The sequence below is a fragment of the Crinia signifera genome, chromosome 4, assembly GCF_055691185.1.
Source record: "Crinia signifera chromosome 4, ASM5569118v1, whole genome shotgun sequence".
NCBI lineage: Eukaryota > Metazoa > Chordata > Amphibia > Anura > Myobatrachidae > Crinia > Crinia signifera.
In genome coordinates this window covers 226,907,092-226,933,437 of record NC_139220.1, presented here as the reverse complement: position 1 = coordinate 226,933,437, position 26,346 = coordinate 226,907,092, and the positions used below count along the sequence as shown (strand labels likewise).

At 44.7% G+C, this 26,346-nt stretch overlaps 1 protein-coding gene across 1 annotated transcript in view; it reads right to left on the bottom strand.

Moving 5' to 3' along the window:
* Positions 1–26,346, bottom strand: part of MYO5C (myosin VC) — a 126,373-nt gene that overhangs the window by 33,945 nt on the left and 66,082 nt on the right. Inside the window, exons 23-27 of the mRNA XM_083183896.1 lie at positions 26,250–26,343; positions 11,342–11,405; positions 10,498–10,678; positions 3,628–3,721; positions 526–589 (exon numbers count right to left, since the gene is read on the bottom strand). Coding sequence (XP_083040022.1) covers positions 526–589; positions 3,628–3,721; positions 10,498–10,678; positions 11,342–11,405; positions 26,250–26,343 — 497 coding nt within the window. The remainder of the gene's footprint in view (positions 1–525; positions 590–3,627; positions 3,722–10,497; positions 10,679–11,341; positions 11,406–26,249; positions 26,344–26,346) is intronic.

Sequence of the window (26,346 nt, the reverse complement as noted above, 5' to 3'; positions counted from 1 at the left end):
GCCTTCTCCATATTGTGAACGGAACACGGGTCACTAGACGCAGGTTACCCGTTCACACAGCACAGCAACCCTGGTCATGGCCAAGGTTAAAATGCCAGGTTCCTCAACCTGGGAAACATGGCTGTGGCGATTTCAGACCGCAGATCAGCCCGGGTTATTATGGCAATAACCCAGGTTGATTTGGTGGTCTGAAAGGAGTATTAGACACTGCTGATGAGTAGAGGCAAGTTAAAAAAAAGCAGCCTGATCTGCAGAGGACCCTAGTATTCACAATGAGGTGTGGCCATGTGTCTACTCAGTACACTACTCAGGTGTGGCCATGTATCTACTCAGAACACTACTCAGGTGTGGCCTTGTATCTACTCAGTATACTACACAGGTGTGGCCTTGTATCTACTCAGTACACTACACAGGTGTGGACAGGTATCTATCGCAGTACTCTTGGCAGCTTTTCTGTTGATAACTATACTCTGTACAACTTTAGATTTATTTACACTATGTAAGCAGCAATTCATTCTGATATACCTGTTTTTAACATCTTCCACTTCAAAACTGTCCAAAAGCTGTTTCGCCATTTCAGACATCTTTTCTGCAATAAAAAAACAACAAAATGAAGCGGTGAAATAAAGAAGGGCACATGTAATAATATACCAAAAGAGAATTCAGTGTTGTTCTGATGTTTCACTGTACAGTAGTGCTCTAATTTCTCTAAGCTTTAGAGGTTGGCAGAAATATTACCCTCCTGTGTCACCAGAAACATGGCTTCCAGGGACAGTCATGTACTGAAATCAATGTGAAACATCTACAAACAGAACAGGCTAGCTTGTACTACACTTGCACCCCTTCCACACCAAGCCTTTGACCCGGGAAATTGATACTTCAATGTGTATCAATGTGAAAAGATCCACCTGGGTCATGTGTGCCAGTTCTGTGACCCCAGTAATTATTAGGGTTATTCCCATGCCCGATTTGGATACTCTGTGGTATGAAATTGGGGTTAGTCTCACAAGATGATTTTGAACATGTCATGACAGTGAATGACTGACTGTATAGCAGGGCACCTGAATGTAAATGATCCTTTTCCATTTGCTGCCAGACCGTCTGTCTCACAAATGCCTCCACCACCACATTGACAGACCCTGCCCCCCGATGCACCAGTCATCAGTGTGTAGATTCCAATTGCCTCAACATCCATATTTTGCTATAACTTTCTCCATATAAATAACATAGATAGCAGGTAGAGTCAGCACAGGAATCCCTACTGGTGATCACAACACCGGCACTGGAATATAGACATCATTGCTGGTTTAAGGTGCGGGAGGGGGAGGTTAAGGTTAGGCTTCAGGAGGCGTGTGTTAAGGTTAGGAGTAGGATTAGGGGGTAGGGTTCAAAAACTTACTATGATCCTTCGGGATTCTGACTGTCAGGATTTCATACCCAACCCATCAGCCCCATAATTTCTGAAAAATATTATTTGTTTGTAGTCATCTAGCTGGTATAATGAAACAAAGTGCTAAATAGGTTGTACCCAGTGGCACAACAATAGCCCTGCATACCCCGCAGTAGCGAGGAGGCCTTGTGTAAGTGCGCCCGCGACCCGCAGATTTACAGAATTACCTACTGGCTTCTGCTGCTATGAAAACGGACCATCATAAAATGTCTGCCCCCATACAGCTCTCTGAAACTGTCTGCTGTGTGAGGGCATACATTTTGTGATGGTCTGTTTTCATAGAAGCAGAAGCTAGGAGGGGAGCTGGGACCGCACCGAAGACTGCGGGTCCCTGCTACGGAAGCTCTAAGCTGAGGGGTAAGGCAAGGGGGGTTTGTTAACTTTACTGGGGGGGGGGGGGGGGTGTGTGCATATATGATAGTTGCGCCACTGGTTGTACCTTTTCTTCAAAACACATTAGGAAAAATTACTAAAACACTTTTAAATTTTTAGTGCTTTTTAGTGCAAACTGCCTGGGAAAAGAAAATGTAGGGGAAAATTTGCTAAGAAGGCCGATTACGGCCTATCCCGTATACAAACGGGTACAACATGAATGGAGAATACAGCAAATTTACAAAGTTGTCATATTCTCCGGATTTGTATTTTCCAATGGTGAAGTCATTCGTATTTGGGTGCCGAACTGGGGGACACATTTTACATAAGGTCCCCCTGCCAAAGCATGATTACCCTGGCTGTCAGCCTGGGTATTTGGGTGCCACATCTGGGGGACACATTTTACATAAGATCCCCCGGCCAAAGCATGATTACCCTGGCTGTCAGCCTGGGTCACCCTGGCTGAAGCCCGGGGCTCTCCCCTGCGCTGTGGGTGGTGGGCTGATGGCAAAAAAAGTGTAAAAAACAAAATAAAAATATTGCATTCTGTTGTGGAACTACAAGTGCCAGCAAGCCTCTCCCACTTAGAGAACGTCTACCTTTTGTGCCGAAGTTTAGAATGAAGTCACTTTGTTCTATTATCCTGACTCTGGAACAAGGAGAATTCATGGCATATCTGGATATCCAGGATGCATTCTTGCACATTCCCATCAGGCCTGACCACCAGTGTTTCTTTTGGTTCTCCATTCTGGATGACCACTTACAATTGCAAGCATTACGCCTTTGGCCTGTCAACTGCCCAACAGTGTTCACCAAAGTGATGGCAGACATGGCTGCGCACCTCCGTCGTCAGAGGTTCGCATTGTGCCCTACCTCAATGAACTGCTCTTATTGGCCAGATCTCCATGACTGTTGCAGGATCAATTGCGTTTCACCATAGCACTTCTACAGTCACATTGTTGGAAGACCAACTGGAAATAATCATCACTAATGAAATCCCAAGAGATACTGCACTTGGGAGCTGTGCTGGACTCCCATGTACAGAGGGAATTTCTTCTTCAGGACAAGATTATCTTTGTGCAGACCAGGATGAACTCTTTCCTACATCACCGCAGGGTCAAGTCTATTCTGTATGAAGGTCCTGGGAATAATGGTGGTTACCTTCGACATGGTGGAATATGCACATTCTTGTTCCTTGCAGCTACATGTTGCTCACGTCAATGTCCAGACCATCACTCCCTCATAAGGGGGATGGTGCACAAAAACATTCCCAAGGCTTCCTCTTTTGGATCCTCGACTGGGTCTTAATAATCACAGACGCCAGTCTCTGTAGATGGGGAGCAGTTTGCGACATTCCAGGATCGTTGGGAGTTTCTGGAATGTCGCCTACTGTTCAACATCCTGGAATTTAGGGCAATATTCCATGCTCAGTGCTCAACACTTCATCGAAGGAAAAGATCTAGACCCACAATGAGCTGTGAGCAGAAATCAGCTACTGAAAGCTAATGCAAATAACTGTCAGCTACCACACATACCTCTTGGCTCCACCCCAGTACATGCTCTGTGTATGTAGTAGGGCAATAATGTGCCATCAAAGTAGTCAATGATGCACAATATGTTGGTCATTGCAGGGAATGACATGCTATGCTAGTATGCTATGGAAAGAGTGGATATTTGTGTAACAAAACACAGTCAGGCAAATAGACATTTTGTACAGCCACATACTTTACACATGTTCATTATTGGTACTAAGTTATCATATTTCAAGTCTTATCCAATTCCTAAAAACGAGGAAGATATCTTACCCCTCATTTCTTGCCGCTGCATCAATGCCTGGTTATCAGACTCCTTTACTTGGGTTTCCAGAATTTCAATTTGAGTTTCAAACTCCGGTATTTTCTGTAGATGACATGGGGAAAGGTAAGTACATCAATGACACATGCATTCATTGAAATCATATATCTTTTTACATACTGCATAAAGTCTTCTGAATGAAGTCTTGGAGACTGTGCAATCATGATGCATGTTAAAAAAAAGAGAATAGATGGTGAGGGTCAGACAAAATAAGCACTTGTAAAAGGAGGGACAAAGCACAAAACATTTAAACAAATACTGATGCCCACCAATACTAAATACAGATCCTCCTACTGCCCTCATATGCATGAGAACATGCATCCTGACCCAGGGCTGTATGTAATTCCATCTGCCTATGGCTCTTGCAGAGCTTTAGCAGACTGAGCATGCATTGGGGCTTGGAACTTAGAGCACATACAGTGCTTTGCAAAAGTATTCACACACACACAAAGTATTCACACACACACACACACACACACACACACACCACACACACACACACACACACACACACACACACACACACACACACACACACACACACACACACACACACACACACACCCTCCCCTGGCTTTATACAACCTGTATTTAAATGTTTTTTAATCTGAATTTTATGTGATGGTTCTGCACAAAATAGTCTAAGTTGGTGAAGTGAAGTAAAAAAACTATATATAAAAATGAATTGTTATAAATAAAAATCTGAAAATTGGCATGTGCATATGTATTCACCCCCTTTACTATGAAGCCCCTCAAAAGTTCTGGTACAACCAACCTACCTTCAGAATTCACATAATTAGTGAAATGAAGTCCACCTGTGTGCAATCTAAGTGTCACATGATCTGTCAGTATAAACACACGTTTTCTGAAAGGCCCCAGACGCTGCAACACCACTAAGCAAGGGGCATCACACCATGAAGACCAAGGAGCTCACCAAACAAGTCAGGGACAAAGTTGTTGAGAATTACAAGTCAGGATTGGGTTATAAAAAAGTATCCAAATCTTTGCTAATCCCATGGAGCACCATCAAATCCATCATCTTCAAATGGAAAGAACATGACATGGTACCACAACAAACCTTCCAAGAGAGGGCTGTCCACCAAAACTCACAGGCCGGGCAAGGAGGGCATTAATCAAAGAGGCAGCACAGAGACCAAAGGAAACCCTGAAGAAGCTGCAGAGTTCCACAGCAGAGACTGGTGGATCTGCGCATGGTACCACAATAAGCTGTACCCTCCATAGAAGCTGGGCTTTATGTAAGAGTGGGCAGAAAATAGCCATTACTTAGTGTTAAAAATAAGAAGGCACATTTTGAGTTTGCCAAAAGGCATGTGGGCGACTCCCCAAATTTATGGAGGAAGGTGCTCTAGTGAGATGACACTAAAATGTACCTTTTCGGCCACCAAGGAAAACGCTATGTCTGACGCCCAACACATTCCATCACCCTAAGAACACCATCCCTACATTGAAACATGGTGGTGGCAGTATCATTCTGTTGGGATGTTTTTCAGGACTAGGGACTGGGAAACGGATTTGAGTCGAGGGAAAGATGGATGGTGCTATATACACGGATTGGCGCTGCTGAAATTTTCAGTGGGGGGGGGGGGGGCGCGATTTTGATAGTTACGCCACTGCCCGAACCCTTACAAAATATTTTGTACTTCACCAGTGTTTTGAGTAATAGGAAATACTGTGACAATGAATGAGACACCAGTACAAGGAAATAAAGCTATATTGGTCATTGCATGTAAGAGGAAGCACTTTCATTATCTTACAAATAATACAGTACATAGATATGAGCTATGGCAGACACTGGTCTCATTTATCTGCTGCTGTTTCCTGCTGTATTTGCCATTACTAGATTAATGATAAATCAGAATTAGTGGGAAAAAGGAAGAAAGCTGCTCTATATATTAAAATAACCCAGCACAGGTTGTGTCAGTAACATACCAAATAGTTATCTGTAACAACATGGGTCTAATTCGGAGGAGGATGCTGCTGGTCAGCTCTACCACCTGCTAACTTGCTAGCGGGAGAGGACCTGCACTGATTAGCACTGCCAATCCTCCATTGGGGCATCATTGTCGCCACCACCAACACTTGTCTCTGGCTGTATATAACCTCTTTTGAAGCAACTGTCTGATTATGCAGCAGGCTTGCAGTGACATGCCCCAGCCACTCCCATACACACCCATATGATGACTTTTTTTGGTACTCCATAGGGGTTGCTAGAATAATTTGGGTACTTGTTTCCTAGCACGGCGCCCATCGCATCATATACCATAAGCCATACAATGGTATGCGATGTTGCAAGATGGCAGCCAATGTTATACAATGTTAAATCGTATACCATCGTATTGTATGCCATATACAATGGTATACGATTTAAAATTGTATAAGCACCCTAATGGGTGTTTTCAATGTTAAATGGGCCCCCTATAAGATTATTAATTGTAGAAGCACCGTAAGGGGTGCTTACAATGTTAAAAGCACCCCCACGCCACCCCCACTATCAACGGCATCCCGAAGCGTGGCAAGCGCAGCGAGCACGCGAGGGGCGGCGGTACGCGTCCTCCGACCTTTTCATACCCCCACCATCCACGTCAGCGTGGAGTTGTTTTTAGATAGTGAGCCTGAAGCGTGGCGAGCACCGTGAGGGGACGCGGAATACATGTAAAGTAATACGCGTCCCCCCGCGTGGCTCGCAGAGCTCGATAACGCTATATAAAATCAACGACGTGGATAGTGGGGTATGAAAAGGTCGGAGGACGCCTACCGCCGCCGCTCGCCATGCTTCGGGTTGGCGTAGGAGTGGGGGTAGCGTGGGGGTGCATTTAACATTGTTAGCACCCATAAGGGTGCTTATACAATTAAAAATCGTATTGGGTGCTTAAATCGCATCGCATGCGGCTATATGGCATGTGATGCGATACAATGCATAAGATGCCATACGACTGAAAATCGTGGGCGCCGTGCTAGGAAACAAGTACAATAATTTGTGCATGTGCAGTAGCAAGTGATCTCTTGTGACACCGCCTTATAACTTTTGAATTGGGCTCCTGCTCATTCTGCCCATGTGCCAGATGAGGTATCCGCACACACATGGAGAACGCTGCTGCATATAGATTAATCCGTTTGTAGATGGACCACATCATTTATGAAAAAGGCATCTCTGTGCAGTAACAAGGCAGCTATCTTGAGATTGTTCAGCTTCATGGGAGAGTTGTGGACATGTCGGACGACTTCCCTGCTCATTCGCAGCATGCAGAGATGTAGAAGGACAATCTGTTTTAGCCAGATCTTTTGCACCGAGCATTGGGCTGGTGTATGCCCAAAAATGTATACAGCAGTGGACATAAGGACAGCGGGCAGGTTAGGCTTCCACGTGTACATTTGTAGATTTGTGCTGTACACAAATACGTGGCCAGAAGGAAAAGTGCTTCCTACTTCAAATCCAGAATGTGCATAATGACTTCTACCAGTTATTAAAAGAAAATCTATGTCTAGTCTCAAAAAGATAACATAGAAGGTTCACCCAATACAATAAAGGTGCCCACACACTAGAAAGATCTATGATATTAAGATGTGCGCATAAATTAGCCTTCAAATCTTTTGTCTGTCCTGGACAAAAGATTTCAGGCAGGCAAGCGCACATCTTTACCATAGATTTTTCTTAAGATCCCATATGCATCGCCTTCTCTCGTGTGCAACAAGTCCCCCCCACCACCACCACCCTCCCTCCTCTTTCCCTATTCTATCTCTCTCTCTTCTCTTTCTCCCCCCCTCTAAAAATTGTATTAAATAATTACTTAAATGTTTAGATTAGTCTATTCAATGATATAGACCTGCAATCTATAGACAACTAACAAGAACAACAGTTTAAACAGGATCCATACATTTTTCTCAAAATGATACTGTATACTATGTCATGTATTGTCTAGACTGCAGGTCATGCATCTTCTATAAGTGAAGTGCTACTACTTCACGGTTGACGTGTTGTCCGATCTTCATAAACCCAACGAATGACTATGTAACACATTGTTTGACATGTCTCAATGTTCTATATCTGAAAATGTCAAAAACCCAAGAAATACATTTTGGAAAAAAAAAAGATCCCGTGTGCGTTCCTATGGATCTTTTGTTAAATCTTCTGATCTTTCATGCAGCACGTAAGATCAGAAGATTTAGCAAAAGATCAACGGGAGGGCGCATCGGACCGAAATTGGCTGATTTTTGACCAATTATCGGTAAACATCGGACGATATAACGGACGATTTATTGGAAATCGGCCAATCGGCAAAAAAATCGTTCTAGTGCGTGGGCACCTTAAATCTAGAATTTGGTGAAGAGCACCATGATAAGAGTAAATCAATAGATAAATAAGGAACAGGTCGTAACCCTACCCACTTGATGTCAAGTGTATTTACAATTCTTTCAATGGGGGAAATCTGATTAGTACTGGGTATGTTGGGTGGCAAAAGTTCTGGGTTTTAGCATACGGAGCTATTCAATAAAATGTCCTTTTCTCAGGTTTTCTATGATTTGGTTTCCCCACGATTTAAACAACATTAAATGGTGACTTTTCTAACATGAACTTGGGACCTTATTCAGGTCCATTCGCAGTGCATGGGTCAATGTTTTCTCATTGCGCATTTCTGGGTGCATGCGGCCACGGCAAACGCACTGTTCGCTGGGTGCACGCACCCAACCTTGCGGCCGGTAGGCAGGGGGCAGGGGTACTCACCCATGGGAATACCCAGCATTTCATGGGCGTTCCCATGAAAACATTGGGCGTTCCCATGGTATTTGGCCAGTGACGTGGGCCGGCAGTTGACATCACCGGATGTCAGCTGCCCGCCTTCATCCCTTAGAAAGTGCACACACATCTAAGGTTGCTCTGAGCAACCTTAGATATGTGTGCACGTTCGAAATAAATCGATGGTCGGCGACCATCGAATTATGTGGGTGTTCCCCCGCAGGCTGCGAATGGATGTTTATGTAAAACATCCATATGCAGCCAGTGCGTGCGAACGCACGCTGCGAATAGGTGGCGGCCAGGCCGCCATTTGCAAGGCGGGGTTTGGTTGACTCGCTAGGATGTGAATTAGCATCCAACCGAATCAACCAAAATAACCCTCTTAATTTACGGAAATCCTAATTGATACAAATTAGCAGCAGCCATAATTAGTCAATTTCCCGCAATGTGTTCTAAAATAGACTGACCTGCAGATAATCTATGTACATGTCTAGTGTCCATTTGTGTGTCTCCGAAACACTGCCATCTTTTGGCAGCGAGTGAAACTACATCCCTGTCTCTCTCACACAGGCACAAACACAGAGGTAATCACAAGGTAGCAGGCTAACTTTTGAAGCATTCGTTTCAAGCGGGCTTACTAGTATGCAATATTTGTCAGTCATGTGTAGACATGAAAACTTTCTTCTATTAGCAAATTTACTGAAGATTAATACTGCTGCCTTATGCGATGCATAAAGCATTCCCTAATAACTAATTAACTTACTGGAAAGTCAATCAAGCAAAAACAAATATATTTGCTCGACTAGTTAATTTGCAAATTCCCCTGTTAATGGTTGATAATACTGGCAATGCCTGGGGATTTTCTGTTACATAAGGACAGTATCTGTGAATGCCGGAAGTTTAGCAGGGGAGATATATAACATTCCATGTGCTCTCCATGTTAGGAGGAAATAACAGGTGTGAGGGGAATTCCAGCCGTTTCATACTAGCAAAACACATAAAAAACTGTAAAAGCATTTCCACTGTATAATAACAATGTGGCACACAATAAATCTGGTGTTTGTGTACAATACTGCCTTTGTGTTTGTACAGTTGTGTGTTGAGCTAATTCATCTTAGTGCTGATATTTTGACAAAAGGGAGTAAGCAGGGAGCATGGGTCTTGAGACCCTGATCAAAGTTTTGTAAGAGAAGTGGAGAGTCATGGAGGGAGAGAGTTCCACAGGTAGGGAGCAGCACATGAAAAATCTTGAAGGCAAGAGGAAGGATTCAGCATGTGGTGCTGTTTAGTAAAGAATATCATTTTTCAGAATATAGTAGAAGTAAAGGCAATGGGAGGACAATGTGTGTGCAGGAATATGATGTATTGTACTGTGCAATGTAACAATGGGTAGGAGATGTGAAGACCTCCACATTCTTACCTCACATCATTGTGTGTCTAGAAGAGATTATAATGTAATATATGATGGTATTGTGTAACACACTGTAGGGAATACATATTCTCATTAGCCTGCCCTATGGTATTCCCATGGAGACTACTTGAAGTAGAAGATTATACCTAACTACCAGTGATGGAGATACAGATATAGCCTTGATTAGTGATAGTTCTGTATACTATACTATACTAGTAGATAAAGTTATATTCCTGACAAGAATTACTTGTGGAACTAGTAACCACGAGTAGGAGAGGAAGTGGTAATATTGACATGTCAGTTTTCTGATGTTTTTTTTTTTTTTAAATGCAGACATTTTTCTGTTCCCCAAATCACTGCAAAGACATTGATTTGATGAAAAACACTTGCTCACTGTCAATTTTTAACCATTACTAAAAAGTGCAAAAATCATCTATTTGACACATTTGAAGAACCTCTATTAAAAGACTTTTTTATGACCCTGGTATAACAGTTGTCACTGTTTTGGGGCCCAGAAGTTTCATTAAGTAGAAAATTTACACAACCAAATTGACATTTCTAATTGGCTCTTGTATTTCTCAGGTGCGCACATATGAAACAAACTCGCACCTAATTGGATTAAACCCATTGTTTTGAATAAAGGGATTTTCCTACCTTTGCCTGGCTGGACAGCTGAGCCATCTCCAACTGCAATCTGTCAGTAAATTTTGTCTGTTCTTCTATCTGTTTTACAAGTTTCTTGTTTTTCTCTTTCAGAACATCAATCTCCTCTTTCATCTGCTTGATCTGTTTTTCATAATCCTTTTTCTGGATTTCAAAATGTTTTTCAAGCTTACTGTGTAGAGAAAGCAATATCAGTAGTGGAATTAGTTACAGCACTGACAAAGCTGTCACCTTGACAAAGCTTATTGCGAAACGCGTTGGTGAAGGGGAGCAGGGACACCCCTACTCTACAGACGCCCCACGTTTTTATCACCCTGAAACCGGACCAGTCTCCAGAATCATTCTTCTCCCAGGAACCAAGCGGCACCACCATCAAGCCCACCAGGTAGAGCACCTCGCTCCATCAGGAGCTCCCTGGTCAGGAGAGTTACATCTCTCCCACAAAGGAATCAATTGGCAATAACATCAAGCCCACCAGGTAGAGCACCCGCAACATCAGGAGCTCCCTGGTTTGGAGACCCACATCTCTCCCAGTACAAACACCTTTGGCATCCCTACATAGGACGATTATCTGGGAGACATTATAGGAACGGATAAAGGACACTACTACGGCTGGACTGTGGGTAAATATCCCTGCTCTCTGCATTTACTTGTGGTACCCCAAATCTTTTTAATTGATTTATTTTATCATACTTTTTTTTATATGTATTATTCATAATAAATGTTTTAACTACACCTGTTGCATGCTTCTTAGCGAGTGCGGTCTCAAACCCCCCCTCTTTTCCATTTGAATAATACCATTTCATTACATCATCAATTAATGAACTATACGTACACTCTTTGTTTTCCTTCTTTTTCCACATCTGAAAACAGCTGGTTTGTGAGTTCATTCATTTTATCTTAAAAGAAAAATATATACAGTTAACTACATCTTTTAAATGAACGATATGATCAAATTATACCCCTTTTACACCGCCGAAATATCCGGGTCAGCGGCGGTGTAAATGGGGTCAAGTTGTGTCCATTTACACGGGTCCTCGTAGAACACGGTTAGGACCCGTGTACAGGCTGGTGTAAATGGTCCCGCTGCGGGTTGAGGCAGCAATGGGGTCCGTGCGCGGCATGCAGCGCTGGGTAAGAAGCAGGGTCCCTGCGGCGGATGGGCAGTCAGTGGCGGGGTCCCTGCAGCGGATAGGAACTAGTAGTGCTTCCCATCAGCCACAGGGACCCCGCCGCTGATTCCCCTCCGTCTCCCCCCTGCAGCAGCAGGGAACAGCTAGCCCCCCCCCCCCCCTCAGCAGCCGGAGACACCCACCTCCTCCCACAGCAGCCGGGGACATAACATCTGCCACACACACACATAACCAGTCAATGTATGACAAATTATTATTTTTCTTTCTCTTCTGCTTTTTCCTACATTTCTGTATAAGGTTTTTTTTTTCTAGGGGGTGACTCTCCCGACTGTCCACTCAAATTATACATTGGTACTTGGTCAGGACCATGGATGAACATGGGTGCTTGGACCACGGATGAACATGGGTGCTTGGACCACGGATGAACATGGGTGCTTGGTTTACTTCCGAAGAAACTACACCAACATCCAAAGAGCATAGTCACAACCACCACCCTGCACTTGTTGGCCGTGGGATATAGCTTGATAAACACAGTTTCTGCCTGTGATTGGACTGGCATTGTTGATCTACAAGAGTGGTTTTATATATATATATTTATATATATATATATATATATATATATATATATATATATATAGATAGATAGATAGATAGAGAGAGATGCATTATTGGGACCATAGGCGTGCGCACGGGAGGGTGCCGGGGGTGCACAGGCACCTTCTAATGACCACTTGCACCCCCCACACGAGTGCACGCAATATGTAGCTTCCAGCAACAGCAGCACCCGGTTACTGCCTGGCAGCAGACCGGGATGGGTGTTGACGCTGCGAACCCGGCTTCTTTGAATATCAGCCCCGCTCACGTCCCCGGCACAGATTACACTGTCACAATCCCACCTGAAGCCGGCGTTGATTATGACGAGTCCCAGCGTAGGGGTTTGGCCCCCCCGCAGACCATGTTGAGAATCAGCGGGGGTGAACTGGCCATGATGAGACGGGATATCAGGACCTGGCTGCTCCCCCCTCCCTGTCCCGGCGCCTGTCATGGTACGATCCAGCGTGGGACCAGGAGGACATGGCAGCCCGCCTCCAGCCAGTGTTGAGATCCAGGACTTGGCAGCTCCCTCCCCCGGCATCTGTCACGATGAGACCCAGCAAGTGGAGAAGGGCAGGACTTGGCGGTTCCCCTCTCTGCCCTCCCCAGCGACAATGTGATTTTCAACAGTAACAGCTGAGGTGCTGCAATGTGTGTGACCCTGGTAAGCTAAATGAAAGGTCAGTGCTGCCACCACCCATCCCTAGCCCAGTGCCCAAACCCCCCCTCTAGCCAGCTGCGCTAGCCCAGTGCCCCCCCCCATCTAGCCAGCTGTCCCCAGCCCAGTGCCCCCATGTAGCCAGTTGTCCACGGCCCAGTGCCCATTATGTAGCCAGCTGTCCCCAACCCAGTGCCCCATGTACCCAGCTGTCCCCAGCCCGGTGCCCTTTATGTAGCCAGCTGTCCCCAGCAGTCTCCAGCCCAGTGCCCCCCATGTAGCCAGCTGTCCCCAACCAAGTGCCCCTCATGTAGCCAACTGTCCCCAGTGCAGTGCCCCCATGTAGCCAGCTGTCCCCAGCCCAGTGCACCCCATGAAGCCAGCTGTCCAGAGCCCAGTGCACCACTATCTAGCCAGCCGTCCCCAGCCCAATGTCCCCACATTTAGCCAGCCGGTCCCAGCTTAATGTCCTTCCATTTAGCCAGCTGGCTAAAGCCCAATGTTCCCCCATCTAGCCAGCTCCCCCCCCCCCCCCCCCATCTAGCCAGCCCACCCCATCCCAGTGTCCCCATCTAACCAACCAACCATGCTTCTTTTCCAGCCCGGTGGCCCCCACCATCCCTGTGTCTCTCGATCTGCCACCTTGCCCCCCCCCTTTCCTTCTTGATTGCCTAACTGCCCACATCTCATTGCCCTCCACTTAACCTCCAACCAGTACATTTACATTACCCCCCACAGAGAGTCCCCCCTTTTCCAGACTGGTGATTGCTCCTTACAGTTTAGTGACCCTAACTGCTCAAAGGCCCCCCATGTGACTCGCACTCCACTTACTACATTAAGCTGCACATAGTTTAACATAGGGAAGGAAGATGACCGACTGTGGGGATGCCGGTAGTCAGAAAACCAACACTGGCATCCCAATGGATGGAATCCCGACAGTAGGTTTACTTACTCCCCCTCCCCCCCCCTAAACCCTCTGTGTAAGCTTTACCAGTCTCTATTCTGTCTGGTCTTGCCTTTACCTGTGTCATATCCCCTATCTACTATTTTGACCCCCAGCACCCCTTCCTTATTCTGGCAGAGTGCTGGGGGGACCTTTCAGAATTTATGCTATGGGGCCCAGACAGTTCTAGTTACTTCCCTATCTAGAACCCTTTTGGCACTACATAAATAAACGATAATAATAATGTAGATAAGCTTCACTTATGTGCGATAATATGTAATAGGCATTACGGTGTGTGGTAAAGTTTGTAATGGCCATTACAGTGGGTGGTATTATGTGTAATGGAAATTACGGTGTATGGCATTATGTTTAATGGCCATCACGGTGTGTGGCATTATGTTTAATGCGCTTTACGGTATGTGGCATTATGTTTAATGGGCATTACAGTGTGTGGCATTATCTGTAATGGCCATCAGGTGTGTGGCATTATGTTTAATGAGCTTTATGGTGTGTGGCGTTATGTGTAATGGTTATTACAGTGTGTGGCATTATGTGTAATTGGCATTACAGTGTAAACTTTTGCAGCGCGCATTTGGCGTGCACTGTCCATTTCTGCTATGTGTGGGGGGGATGATTCATTCTGAAACCCATATACATACAGTAAATAAGTCACCTATTTAGTTTGCATTGATGTCCATTACGCGGTGAAGGACATGCCCAGTAGGTGGTGGTGGACACACCCCTAAATTGGTGCACCCCCTAAGAAAATGGGCTGCGCACGCCTATGATTGGGACTGTTTTTTATGCTTCATGTGCAAATTTGTTACTGGCCCCTTATAACTCATTTCATACTTTTAGCGAAATGAAGAGTTTGCAGAACCATGAAACACAGAAAATGATTGGATGAGTTTCATGGTTCTCCCAAGTGACAATGGGCCTGATTCATGGATTAATTTGTTATTTGGATTGGTAAATGCACAAAAGACTCACTGCATAGGTGCAGATCTTGGGCGGCAATGTCCCTTACAGCATGACTGTCATGCTGCTGGTGTTTGGGGGCGTCAAAAAGCAGAGCTGCATAAAATGAGGGCGTGTTGGCTCCATTTTATGGGGTGCTGAAGCCGGTAACTCATACTTGCCGACTTTTGAGCTCCGGGAGAGGGCAGCCAGCTCTGTCAGGCAGGGGGGCGGGGGCGTTTTCAGGACTGGAAAAAGAGGCGGTCCGGGGGTGTGGCCACACACATGATGCCCTGTTAGGGGCGGGCCTACAGCGTCGCATCATTTTAGCCCCGCCCCCGCCGTGCAATGCCAGTATTTCAGTCATTGCCCTGCGGGGGGCGGGGCTAAAATGGTGCGATCGCAGCATTTTACCTGCGGACCCCCCCTTCGCAGGAGCTGGGGGGATATGCGGGAGGATTGCCACCCTTTCCGGGGGACCGGATTTCTGGGACCCTCCCGGCCATTCCGGGAGGGTAGGCAACCCTGCGGTAACTGCATCCTCAACGAACATCCTGAGTTTCCGAATTTGTTACTCGGATGACTGATGTTCACTTAGATCATCCGATGCTGCATCCTTAGATGCAGTAGATGAACAGAGAACCCGGGAAAATATGTCTATTGATCATATTATCACACAGCCGATACGTACAAAGACACAGCAGCAGTGTTAACTGCATCTGTGAATCAGACCCAATTTCCAAAAAGTATTCTCTATTAAACCACTTATCTGTGTTAACATCAATCATAAACACAAACAGGGTCTGGTCCCAAGGGCATAACTACCATAGGTGCAGGGGGTGCAGTTGCTATGGGGCCCAGAGTTGAGAGCAGCCCACTTTGCCTGTCAAAGTATCATGTGTTATATACATTTTGCAGAATTAGTTGATGAATAGTGGTCCTTACAAACTTTTGCTATGGGTCCCACATGTATCTAGTTACGTCATTGGTCCGATTTACTCACAAAAGCAAATTCTCTCTCTCTGCACATGTAACAACTACCCCACCTGCAGTGCATATGGTTTTGTCCATTAGAGTGAGAATTAGATTTGCAAGTGTACCACAATCAGGCCTACAATGTTATACAGGTTGAGTATCCCGTATCCGAATATCCGTTATCCGAATTATTCCGAAAACCATACATTCCAGAAAGTGAAAAAAAAAAATTTTTTGCTAAAAACTCACTGGGGACATTTGTAACAACATTACTGAGAAAATGATATGTAACGGCCATTATATATGTGCAAGACAATGATTGCTTGGCATTCAAATTCAATATCTGAGATAGTACACAAATTTTGTTTTATGTTTTGAAACCTTGTTTTTTGAACAAATAAAATATATATGTGTGCATTTCATGTGTTTGATGTGTTTATACAGCATAAATGCAAGATACTTCAAAATACATCATTGAAATATTAAAATATTCCGAAATACGGAATAATCCGTTATCCAAAATTCTCTTGGTCCCGAGCATTTTGGATACGGGATACTCGACCTGTACATCTGAAACACAGGCCCTTATTCTGGTTCATTCGCAAAGGCAAATTCCTTCTCAAATGGACAAAACCATGTGCACTGCAGGTGGGGCAGATGTAACACGTGCAGAGAGAATTAGATTTGGGTGGGGTTTTACTTCAAAGTGAAATCTATATTTCAGTGTAAAAATAAAATAGTCAGTTTTTCCTTGCACAGAAACAAAATAACTCACCCAAATGTAACTCTCTGCACATGTTACATCTGCCCCACCTGCAGTGCACATGGTTTTGTCTATTCAAGAAGATATTCCTGAATCCTTTGTGAGTGAACCAGAATAACCTTCACAGAGTGGCTGGCTGCTGGGAGTTAATCTTCTAGCAATAGCTAATCACAGAGAGTCCTCCCGACCCCTATGTATCCTGTACCCTCCGCAAGTTGCTGATCAGTCAGTATAGCAGGCCCCCCACTCAGAAGTTGCGCAGAGGAGCAGCCATCTGGGAAATGTAAATGGAGCCCCCTTCAGCACCAGTGTGTTCCCGAGGACTGCTCCGATAAGTAGGCACTGGGGAAATCAAAGTCACAGTGGCCCCAATGTTGATTGTGACTGAACCGATGTTTAAAAACTGATATTTTACCAATATTATTATTTTTATTTTCATATAAAATCTTGGTTTCATAAAAAATGTTGGTTATGTTTTTTTTAAATGTGTTCTCAATGTAATTCAATGCTTTACCCACTAGGTATTCAGATTCACAATGGCATGGATCAGTTCTTGGATCCCACCATGCAAAGATTTTCCATTGGCACCTGACCTGGGAAAAGTCACTTTAGGAATGAACATCGACCATCCAAGAGTAGTATTCCTCAATATTTACCACTGATGTATTGGTGTATGTAAGAGCTCTGGATTGGTAAGTTGGGCTGGTTTTGTTATTTCTCTGTTGGCTTTATTTGTTCATGAAACATGTCTGCATATGATCAGGTCAGGATCGCATGCCATTAATAAATATTGAGGGTGCAATGCACTATGCATCATCTAGGATGAAATGCATAGCACCACTTATTGGGTACATACCACTGTTAATAACACCAGTATGTACCTATCAGATATAATTTGACACCCTTACACTTTAAGGGATGGAGTAGAGAGAGATAAAGTGCCAGTCAACCGCTCCTAACTATCATGTTACAGCCTGTGTTTGAAATATATTTAGGAGCTGATTAGCTGTTGCTTTATGAGTCTCCACTTTATGGGCGGGATGTATTAATATACATCGCCGCCCTTCGCCGGCTGTCCGCTGCAATGCCAGCGCATATGTACTAACATGCGGCTAGCATCGCGATGCGGTGACAGAGTCCCCCCCCCCCCCCGCGATACCTGTACTCTGGTGTGCGGGGGGTCTCCGTCACCTCCCTGCCGCCTGGCTCTCCCCTCACGCTAAGCAGGCTGTTCCCGGCCCCTCCTCCTCCCTCCTGCAGCCGGAAGGACGTCCGGGTGCGTTACTAGGGGGAGGCAGGAGGACCTGGACCAGGTAACCCAGAGGGAGGGGGAGAGGGGGGTCGGCGGGTTTGCGGCGGAGGCATCGGGTGGCGAAAAGAAGCCCATAGGCTTCTATAGGGTATCGCCACCCAAAGGTGGCGATACCCTTCCCTGCGGTAACGAGGTGGCGGGGTTTTAATACATAGGAAAATGCAGTAAAATGGGGGTTTTACAGCATTTTCCCCTTAGTACATCCCGCCCTATACATCTCCAATGCCTGGTATGTCTCCCTCTATATATTTTTACAAATATAACAAAATGTCCATTGAACCTAAAGGTTATATATTTTCAATAGACATTTTAATTTCCCAATCCATCACTGTGTTGTACATATTACTAAGTATATGCTTGCAGCATGTATGTTGCATTGTGATGTCATAGAGGCAGCTGTGATGTCATAGAGGCAGCTACCCCAAAGCAACTGACAATCTAGAGCACAAGTTAGTGTGAGCCTAGGAGTGGAGGAGATAGGACACAATACGGTGATAGAGAGATTTTTCTCAAAGTTAACCAAATTAGCACAGACTGATGTGTACTACAAAAGAGAACTGTAAGTTCTCAAGTCATGGACGAGCCCCAGTATTTATGAGGACGTCTTCAGCGACTAAGAGCTCTGGATTGGTAAGTTGGGCTGATTTTGTTATTTCTCTGTTGGCTTTATTTGTTCATGAAACATGTCTGCATATGATCAGGTCAGGATCTCATGCCATTAATAAATATTGAGGGTGCAATGCACTATGCATCATCTAGGATGAAATGCATAGCACCATTTATTGGGTACATACCACTGTTAATAACACCAGTATGTACCTATCAGAAATAATTTGACACCCTTACACTTTAAGGGATGGAGTAGAGAGAGATAAAGTGCCAGTCAACCGCTCCTAACTATCATGTTACAGCCTGTGTTTGAAATATGATATTTAGGAGCGGATTAGCTGGTGCTTTATGTTTCTCCACTTTATACGTCTCCAATGCCTGGTATGTCTCCCCCTATATATTTTTACAAATATAACAACATGTCTATTGAACCTAAAGGTTATATATTTTTAATAGACATTTTAATTTACCAATCCACCACTGTGTTGTTCATATTACTAAGTATATGCTTGCAGCATGTATGTTGCATTGTGATGTCATAGAGGCAGCTGTGAGGTCATAGAGGCAGCTACCCCAAAGCAACTGACAATCCAGAGCACAAGTTAGTGTGAGCCTAGGAGTGGAGGAGATAGGACACAATACGGTGATAGAGAGATATTTCTCAAAGTTAACCAAATTAGCACAGAATGATGTGCACTACAAAAGAGAACTGTAAGTTCTCAAGTCATGGACGAGCCCCAGTATTTATGAGGACGTCTTCAGCGACTAAGAGCTCTGGATTGGTAAGTTGGACTGATTTTGTTATTTCTCTGTTGGCTTTATTTGTTCATGAAACATGTCTGCATATGATCAGGTCAGGATCTCATGCCATTAATAAATATTGAGGGTGCAATGCACTATGCATCATCTAGGATGAAATGCATAGCACCACTTATTGGGTACATAGCACTGTTAATAACACCAGTATGTACCTATCAGAAATAATTTGACACCCTTACACTTAAGGCAGGCTTTCCCAACCACGGTCCTCAAGGCACACCAACAGTGCAGGTTTTGTAGATATCCAGGCTTGAGCACAGGTGACTTAATTAGTACCTGAGTGATTCTGATTAAACCATCTGTGCTGAAGCCTGGATATCACTAAAACCTGCACTGTTGGTGTGCCTTGAGAACCGTGGTTGGGAAAGCCTGCTTTAAGGGATGGAGTAGAGAGAGATAAAGTGCCAGTCAACCGCTCCTAACTATCATGTTACAGCCTGTGTTTGAAATATGATATTTAGGAGCGGATTAGCTGTTGCTTTATGTTTCTCCAATTTATACGTCTACAATGCCTGGTATGTCTCCCCCTATATATTTTTACAAATATATCAAAATGTCCATTGAACCTAAAGGTAATATATTTTCAATAGACATTTTAATTTCCCAATCCACCACTGTGTTGTACATATTACTAAGTAGATGCTTGCAGCATGTTATGTTGCATTGTGATGTCATAGAGGCAGCTGTGATTTCATAGAGGCAGCTGTGATTTCTTAGAGGCAGCTGTGATTTCTTAGAGGCAGCTGTGATGTCATAGAGGCAGCTACCCCAAAGCAACCGACAATCCAGAGCACAAGTTAGTGTGAGCCTAGGAGTGGAGGAGATAGGACACAATACGGTGATAGAGAGATTTTTCTCAAAGTTAACCAAATTAGCACAGAATGATGTGCACTACAAAAGAGAACTGTAAGATCTCAAGTCATGGACGAGCCCCAGTATTTATGAGGACGTCACCAGTGATTAAGAGCTCTGGATTGGTAAGTTGGGATGATTTTGTTATTTTTTTCTGTTGGCTTTATTTGTTCATCAAACATTTCTGCATCTGTGACCAGGTCAGGATCTCATGCCATTAATAAATATTGAGGGTGCAATGCACTATGCATCACATCTAGGATGAAATGCATAGCACCCCTTATTGGGTACATATCAGTATTAATAACACCAGTATGTACCTAGAAATGAGCACACGAAGCCCTCTGAATGTACTTGAAACCAGGAGACCTCCGCATACACAGTCTTACATGGTGGCCATGGAAGTGCTAGGAGGGATTTATTTGGATGCACTTCAGGGGAATTTTGAAGAGTTACCCCATAGGCCTCTACCTTGTAACGCCAGCTTCAGCAGGCCTTACCCACCCGGTCCAAGCTCCAGAATTTACTGCATTCCAGAGCTTGGTATATATGGGAAATGTGGCCAAATGGCACTTTTCAGCTTTATACCCACATTTTCCAATTCTCCTTTCTCCAAGCATTGATGCTTAGGCCACAAAATGTTGGGCCCCTACCAGTGTTCTGTTGTACTGTACCCTTATTAATATTATTATTATTATTATTATTATTATTATTATTATTGTAACCGTGTCCTTGTGTTGCAGATATCTGTGGATTACATCCCACCAGAGTTAAAAGCAATCGGTAAGCCTGCAACCCTAAACCTCAGGCAACCGGGACGCAGGATAAACAACATTATGGTTCCCCATCCCCCGGGAGAGAACACCCTGAGGTTTCCTTCCCTGCAGGTAATTATATCACATTCTGACTTTGTACACTAATTATAATTTCCACCTATTGCTAATTTCAGGCAAAGTCCCAGCTTTAAATGATTTGTCCCTGAATGGTTCCTGTTATCTGATAGAACTGACCCAGTGATTAGTGTGATGACGTTTCTATATCTGGAATGGGATTCTCGCTATTCGTATTCCCTGGGCCTTATAAGTTAATATTTATTGAACATAATTATATGGATACTAGAAATGTACATTCTGTGGCTGATGCAGGGTGAGGATACTGTTGTGTGTCATCATTCTGCACAGACCAGATATGTGGTCACTCCTGTCATACACCGCTCTCATATGGAGACAGTAATTACTATGGCATTAACTGTGTTTTTGTGTTACAGGCAGCGAATGGAGGCTTAATACAGCCCAAGAACATGAGACACCAGGGTACACAGACCCCGAGACCTGGCCTGAAGTACCGTCTACCTGCAGTTGAAAGGGCACCATTTCTTCCCACGATAGAGGTAAATATATTATAGTCTGACTTTGTGCCACAATATAATTGCCAGCAAGGTATAAGCTATTATGCCGGCCTACCAGCTGTGATTCTCCCCACATTCCCAATAATGCCATTAATCATTTACAACCACCCATATTTATTACACAAGACCGTTAGAAGCAAAGGTGATTAATAGCAACCAAAATATTATATAGAATGCAATAGTAAGGGGCATGGCCTAATGACTAGAGCATGGCTTCATGGGAAATGCTGTTCTCTTGACCCCATTTTGGATCAGTGTTGGGCATGCCCATTGCTCTGAGGGCTGCTGACCATGCCTCCAGTCCTGATCTCTCTGCCTTAAATAGATGCCTTACACATATAAACAGCAGGTGTTTGCTAAGCAGAGCAGCGAGTAAGAGAAGCAACCCCACTCCACCATGGGGCACTGGTCCGCATGTGGGGAGGAGGGGTAGTGCCAGAAAAACAGGACTGTGCTGACAAGATTGAGACATTTAGGAAGTATATGTAATATGGCCGCTAGAAAGACAAATGACAGAGATGAGATGATGTGTTATCTTGGTCACTCTGGGGCAGATTTATACCCCTTTTAGACCAAAACGCCGGGTCGCACCCGGCTTTTTGGACCCTGGTTGAAGCCGGGTGCGACCCGGCGTTTAGGGGCATTTACACCGGACGGGCTTAAACGCCCGCACCCCCCTCCAGCCCCTTCCCGGCGCTTGAAGATGACAGCGCGATGTCATCTTCAAGCGCCGATCGACGTCGCCGTACCCGGAACGCTGCTGGGGGCAGCCCAGCACTAAGGTAAGCTGCTAGGCTGCCCCCAGTCCCCGCGCGCACCCCCCCGCCATTGGACAGGAGGTGAATGGATGCCGCACACAGGCATCCGTTCACCTCCCTCCCCTGCCGCCGCTGCTGTCTGCAGAGTATAGCAGACAGCAGCGCCGGCTGTCAGTGTCAGACTGACAATCCGTCCAACCTGCGGACGCTGCGGTCCGCACGTTGGACGTTCCCCATTCATATAAATGGGAGCTGGGTCATTTCTAGCCGCCATCTACCCAGGTCCTAGCCGTGTTCTACCCAGGTCAGGACCTGGGTAGAAGTCCCGTGTAAAGGGACACGGCGTTAGGGATTTACACCGCCGAAGATCCGGGTCTGACCCGCCGCTGACCCGGATTTTTCGGCGGTGAAAAAGGGGTATAATTAAGTTTGGAGAAGAGATAAACTGGAGATAAAGCGGAGAAAAGATAAAAGGAGATAAAGTGCCAGCCGATCAGCTGTGTTTGAAAAAGACAGTTGGGAGTTGATTGGCTGGTGCTTTATCTCCTTTTTCCTTTTCTCCACTTTATCTCCAGTTTATCTCTTCTCCAAGCTTAATAAATCTGCCCCTCAGTGCAGGACATTCATGAGTCTCATATGGAGAAAATATTGGTAATGCAGTAATTATGTGCTTACATTGCAGCTGTCCCAGGCAGGATTTATTACCAGCAGACGCCCAGCGGACATCATGGTGATTGGGCATTCCATGCCAATTAAAGAGAGAGCACAGCGACCTGTAACTACCAGCGCCAGGATACCTCGCCCTCCTGGGCGTAACAAACAGGTAATTATTTTACATTCTGATGTTGTGCCCCATTATAATTGCCAGCTGTCCCTAATATCACGGTCACCTGTTTTATATTTAGAACTGGCTGAGCGGTGCGCTGCCTTTTCCTATATCTGGCATACCGTTTCCATATGTAAAAGGGTTTCCCGTATAGGAGCTGATTCTGAATCGCATGTACTTGCTGCAGACTCAGAAGCCAGATTTACTATCTCATGCTAATGTGAGAATGTATAGGACTTATATGGGGTTTGTGCATAAAGCCGGCTCTGCCCATTCATATTACTACCGTTATGTGAGTGCCAGCCTTTCCTCCAGTGTGATAGACCTGAGTGGCAGGAAGGCGTTATCACCAGGGGAACTGTGCTAAATACAAGAACACTGTCTTACCGTGTGTGTTTTTGTGTATGTGTGTGTGCGTGCCTGTGTATTTATGTGTATACATACTGTATGTATGTGTGTATAAATGTGTGTGTGTGTGTAAATATGTAAGTTTATATGTGTATCTTTGCATCTAGTCTTACGCTGCACTGTTTTCATATTACAGGACAGATGTGCTGCAAAAGCCGCCTGATCTCAGGGCTCTGGGAGCAGATTTCCTGCCATCTAATTCAAGATGCAGAGGACACAAAGAGGCAGACAACACCAAGACCTCTTTGCTGCATTTATATTGTTCATGCCTAACTATTGGACATTTGAAATAACATCTTAGTAAATAAAGATCTAAGGGGTTTATATACTGAGATAGGAGTTCTATTTCAGATGGAACGTTGCTGTGGGTAACTAATCAGAGTCTATTATTTATTTAGCACTGTCTAGATAATTGATAGATCTGATTAGTTACTCATAGTAACATCCCATCTGAGATATAACTCCTATTTTAGTAAATTAACTCCCTTATATTTACTACACATATGATGCAAATAGTCTTTATTACATTTTACTCTTAAACTCTGCTTTAACTAATTTATCACTGGTACTTGCTTTTCCCAATGGACAATAAGGTAATCAACATTTCAATTCATTCTGACAAAAGAACCATATGGGGAATAATGTCACAGCTCGCGGGACACAGACAGTGGCACTGAGAGTGGTCTGGTCCCCTGCTCCGCTCTCACCCTCCTCTTCAAGTCTCTAGTCAAGCAAGGGTGCTGTGCGCTGGGCTGCTGTGAGTGTAGGGAACTTTGCCTGCAGGGTGGTTAGTGATCTTTGTGCCCCTCCCCCCCTCTTGTGCACCAGCCAAAGGAAAAATCTCGAGAAGTGGCCTCATGTAGGCGGCACCAAATCAAATGCAGGCGGTAGTAACATCGGTACTTCTTTACTTTCACGGCGCCAGCTTCGCTCGCCCACGCTGCGGGCTCGGTGGCTCGCTACGCTCGCCACGCTATTTAAAATCAACTCCATGCCAACATGGATAGTGGAGGTATGAACTATCCATGTTGGCATGGCGTTAAGTTCCTTTATTTTACATAGTTTGTGGCGAGCGTAGAAGCCGGAAGTAGCACGGCGCCATGCTGGCGCCGTGAAAGTCAAGAAGTACCGTAACATCAAAATAAATGGAATGAATACATCACTACACCTGTGAGGAAGCCATTGGAATCACTGTGCTCTGCAGTCTAGGGGGCCTCAAGACCTATAAGCTGCCGTGACAAACCACAAACCTCCACATTTTAAATAATATCCCATCTCCTCCATTGATACTTAACACAGGCACAAAAACCTCTATCAAGCAAACAACTCATTACCATATTCCCCCAATAGCAAAAAAGATCCTAACCCCTCCCCAGAGGAACCCAGAAACCGCCCAGTAATTGTTACACCATGGATAGCACTCACTCCTGTCCTATTAATAGATGTAATATTACACATAGATGGGCACCTGCCTTAGATGAGTACTTGCAACATCAGGTACTCTGCTCCGTGTACGAGCATAGGTTGTTTGTGTGGTAGCGTGGAGGGCACGAGGTCATAACTGACAGCTGACCTCCCAGGTGCATTGGCCTACCGAGAATCTTCCCTGTAAAGTCTATAACCAATCCGCCCCTGGTTGTAGGTGACTGTACAGGCTACATCTTTGAAATACCAAATAAGCAGCAGTTGTTTCATACTTGCCTACCTGTCCCTCTCCATGAGGGAGAAAATGCTCTGTTCCTGGGCTTCCCTGGTAATGTATGATTGCCATCACCTGTGGTGAAACACCTTTCTTATCAATTACCTAGCTCCCCACAGGTGCTGGCAATCATACATTACCAGGGAAGTCCAGGAACAGAGCATTTTCTCCCTCATGGAGAGGGTCAGGTAGGCAAGTATGAGTTATTTCAGTCAATGCTTTACCCACTGGGTATTCAGATTCAAAATGGCATGGATCAGCTCTTGGATGGGGATCCCACCTGTTTCACAATTTTTTTGTGAATCTTCAATGCAAAAATATTTTTTATTGGCACCTAACCTGGGAAAAGTCACTTTAAGAATGAACAGCGACCATCCAAGAGTAATATTCCTCAATATTTTACCACTGATGGTTGGTGGTTTGCTAAAGATGACAGGGGTGCAATGTTGGTGCATTAAATGGGGCCTTTTCCAGATGTGTGTACCATAGCCCTGCACTACTCTCAATTTGTTCTTTTGCCCCTATCTCCATCTCCGATTGGGCCACAGCTGTCATTTCCACACTTGCAATATTGCACTGTCCACCAATGATGCAACCATTTATGATTTTACATTGTTGGTTTCCTACCATCAACGGAAAGTACAGATGGCCATCACTAGTCCCTTAATCTAGTATAAAAACAAATTCAATTTGGGCAAAATAAGCTAAGAACACACAAATCAATTATTACTATGACCTCAGTACAGGAAATACTGTCCCAGTAACATTGCACATGTAAGGTAATTGGCAACGAGCAATTTCACCCCCTTTGGCAATGAGCAAGCATTGTTAATGACATCCACAAAAAAAGCAGGGCTGACCCAGGTTCAGTGTAAATGGTGCAGACCCAGGTCGAAGTGCTGTGTAAATGGGGTATGAAGCTGGGTCCGACCCTAGAAACTCCAGGTGTTCAAAAACCAGGGTCCGATCAGGGATTTTGGTGAAAAAGGGGTATTAATCTGTAAAGGTCAAAGAACATAAATGACGTACCCTTCATTTCTTGAGTCTTCTCTTCTAGTTTCACCTCCAACTTCTGCTTCTGATCCAGAAGTTCAGTATTTTGTGTTTGCAGTTTGCTTATTTTCTG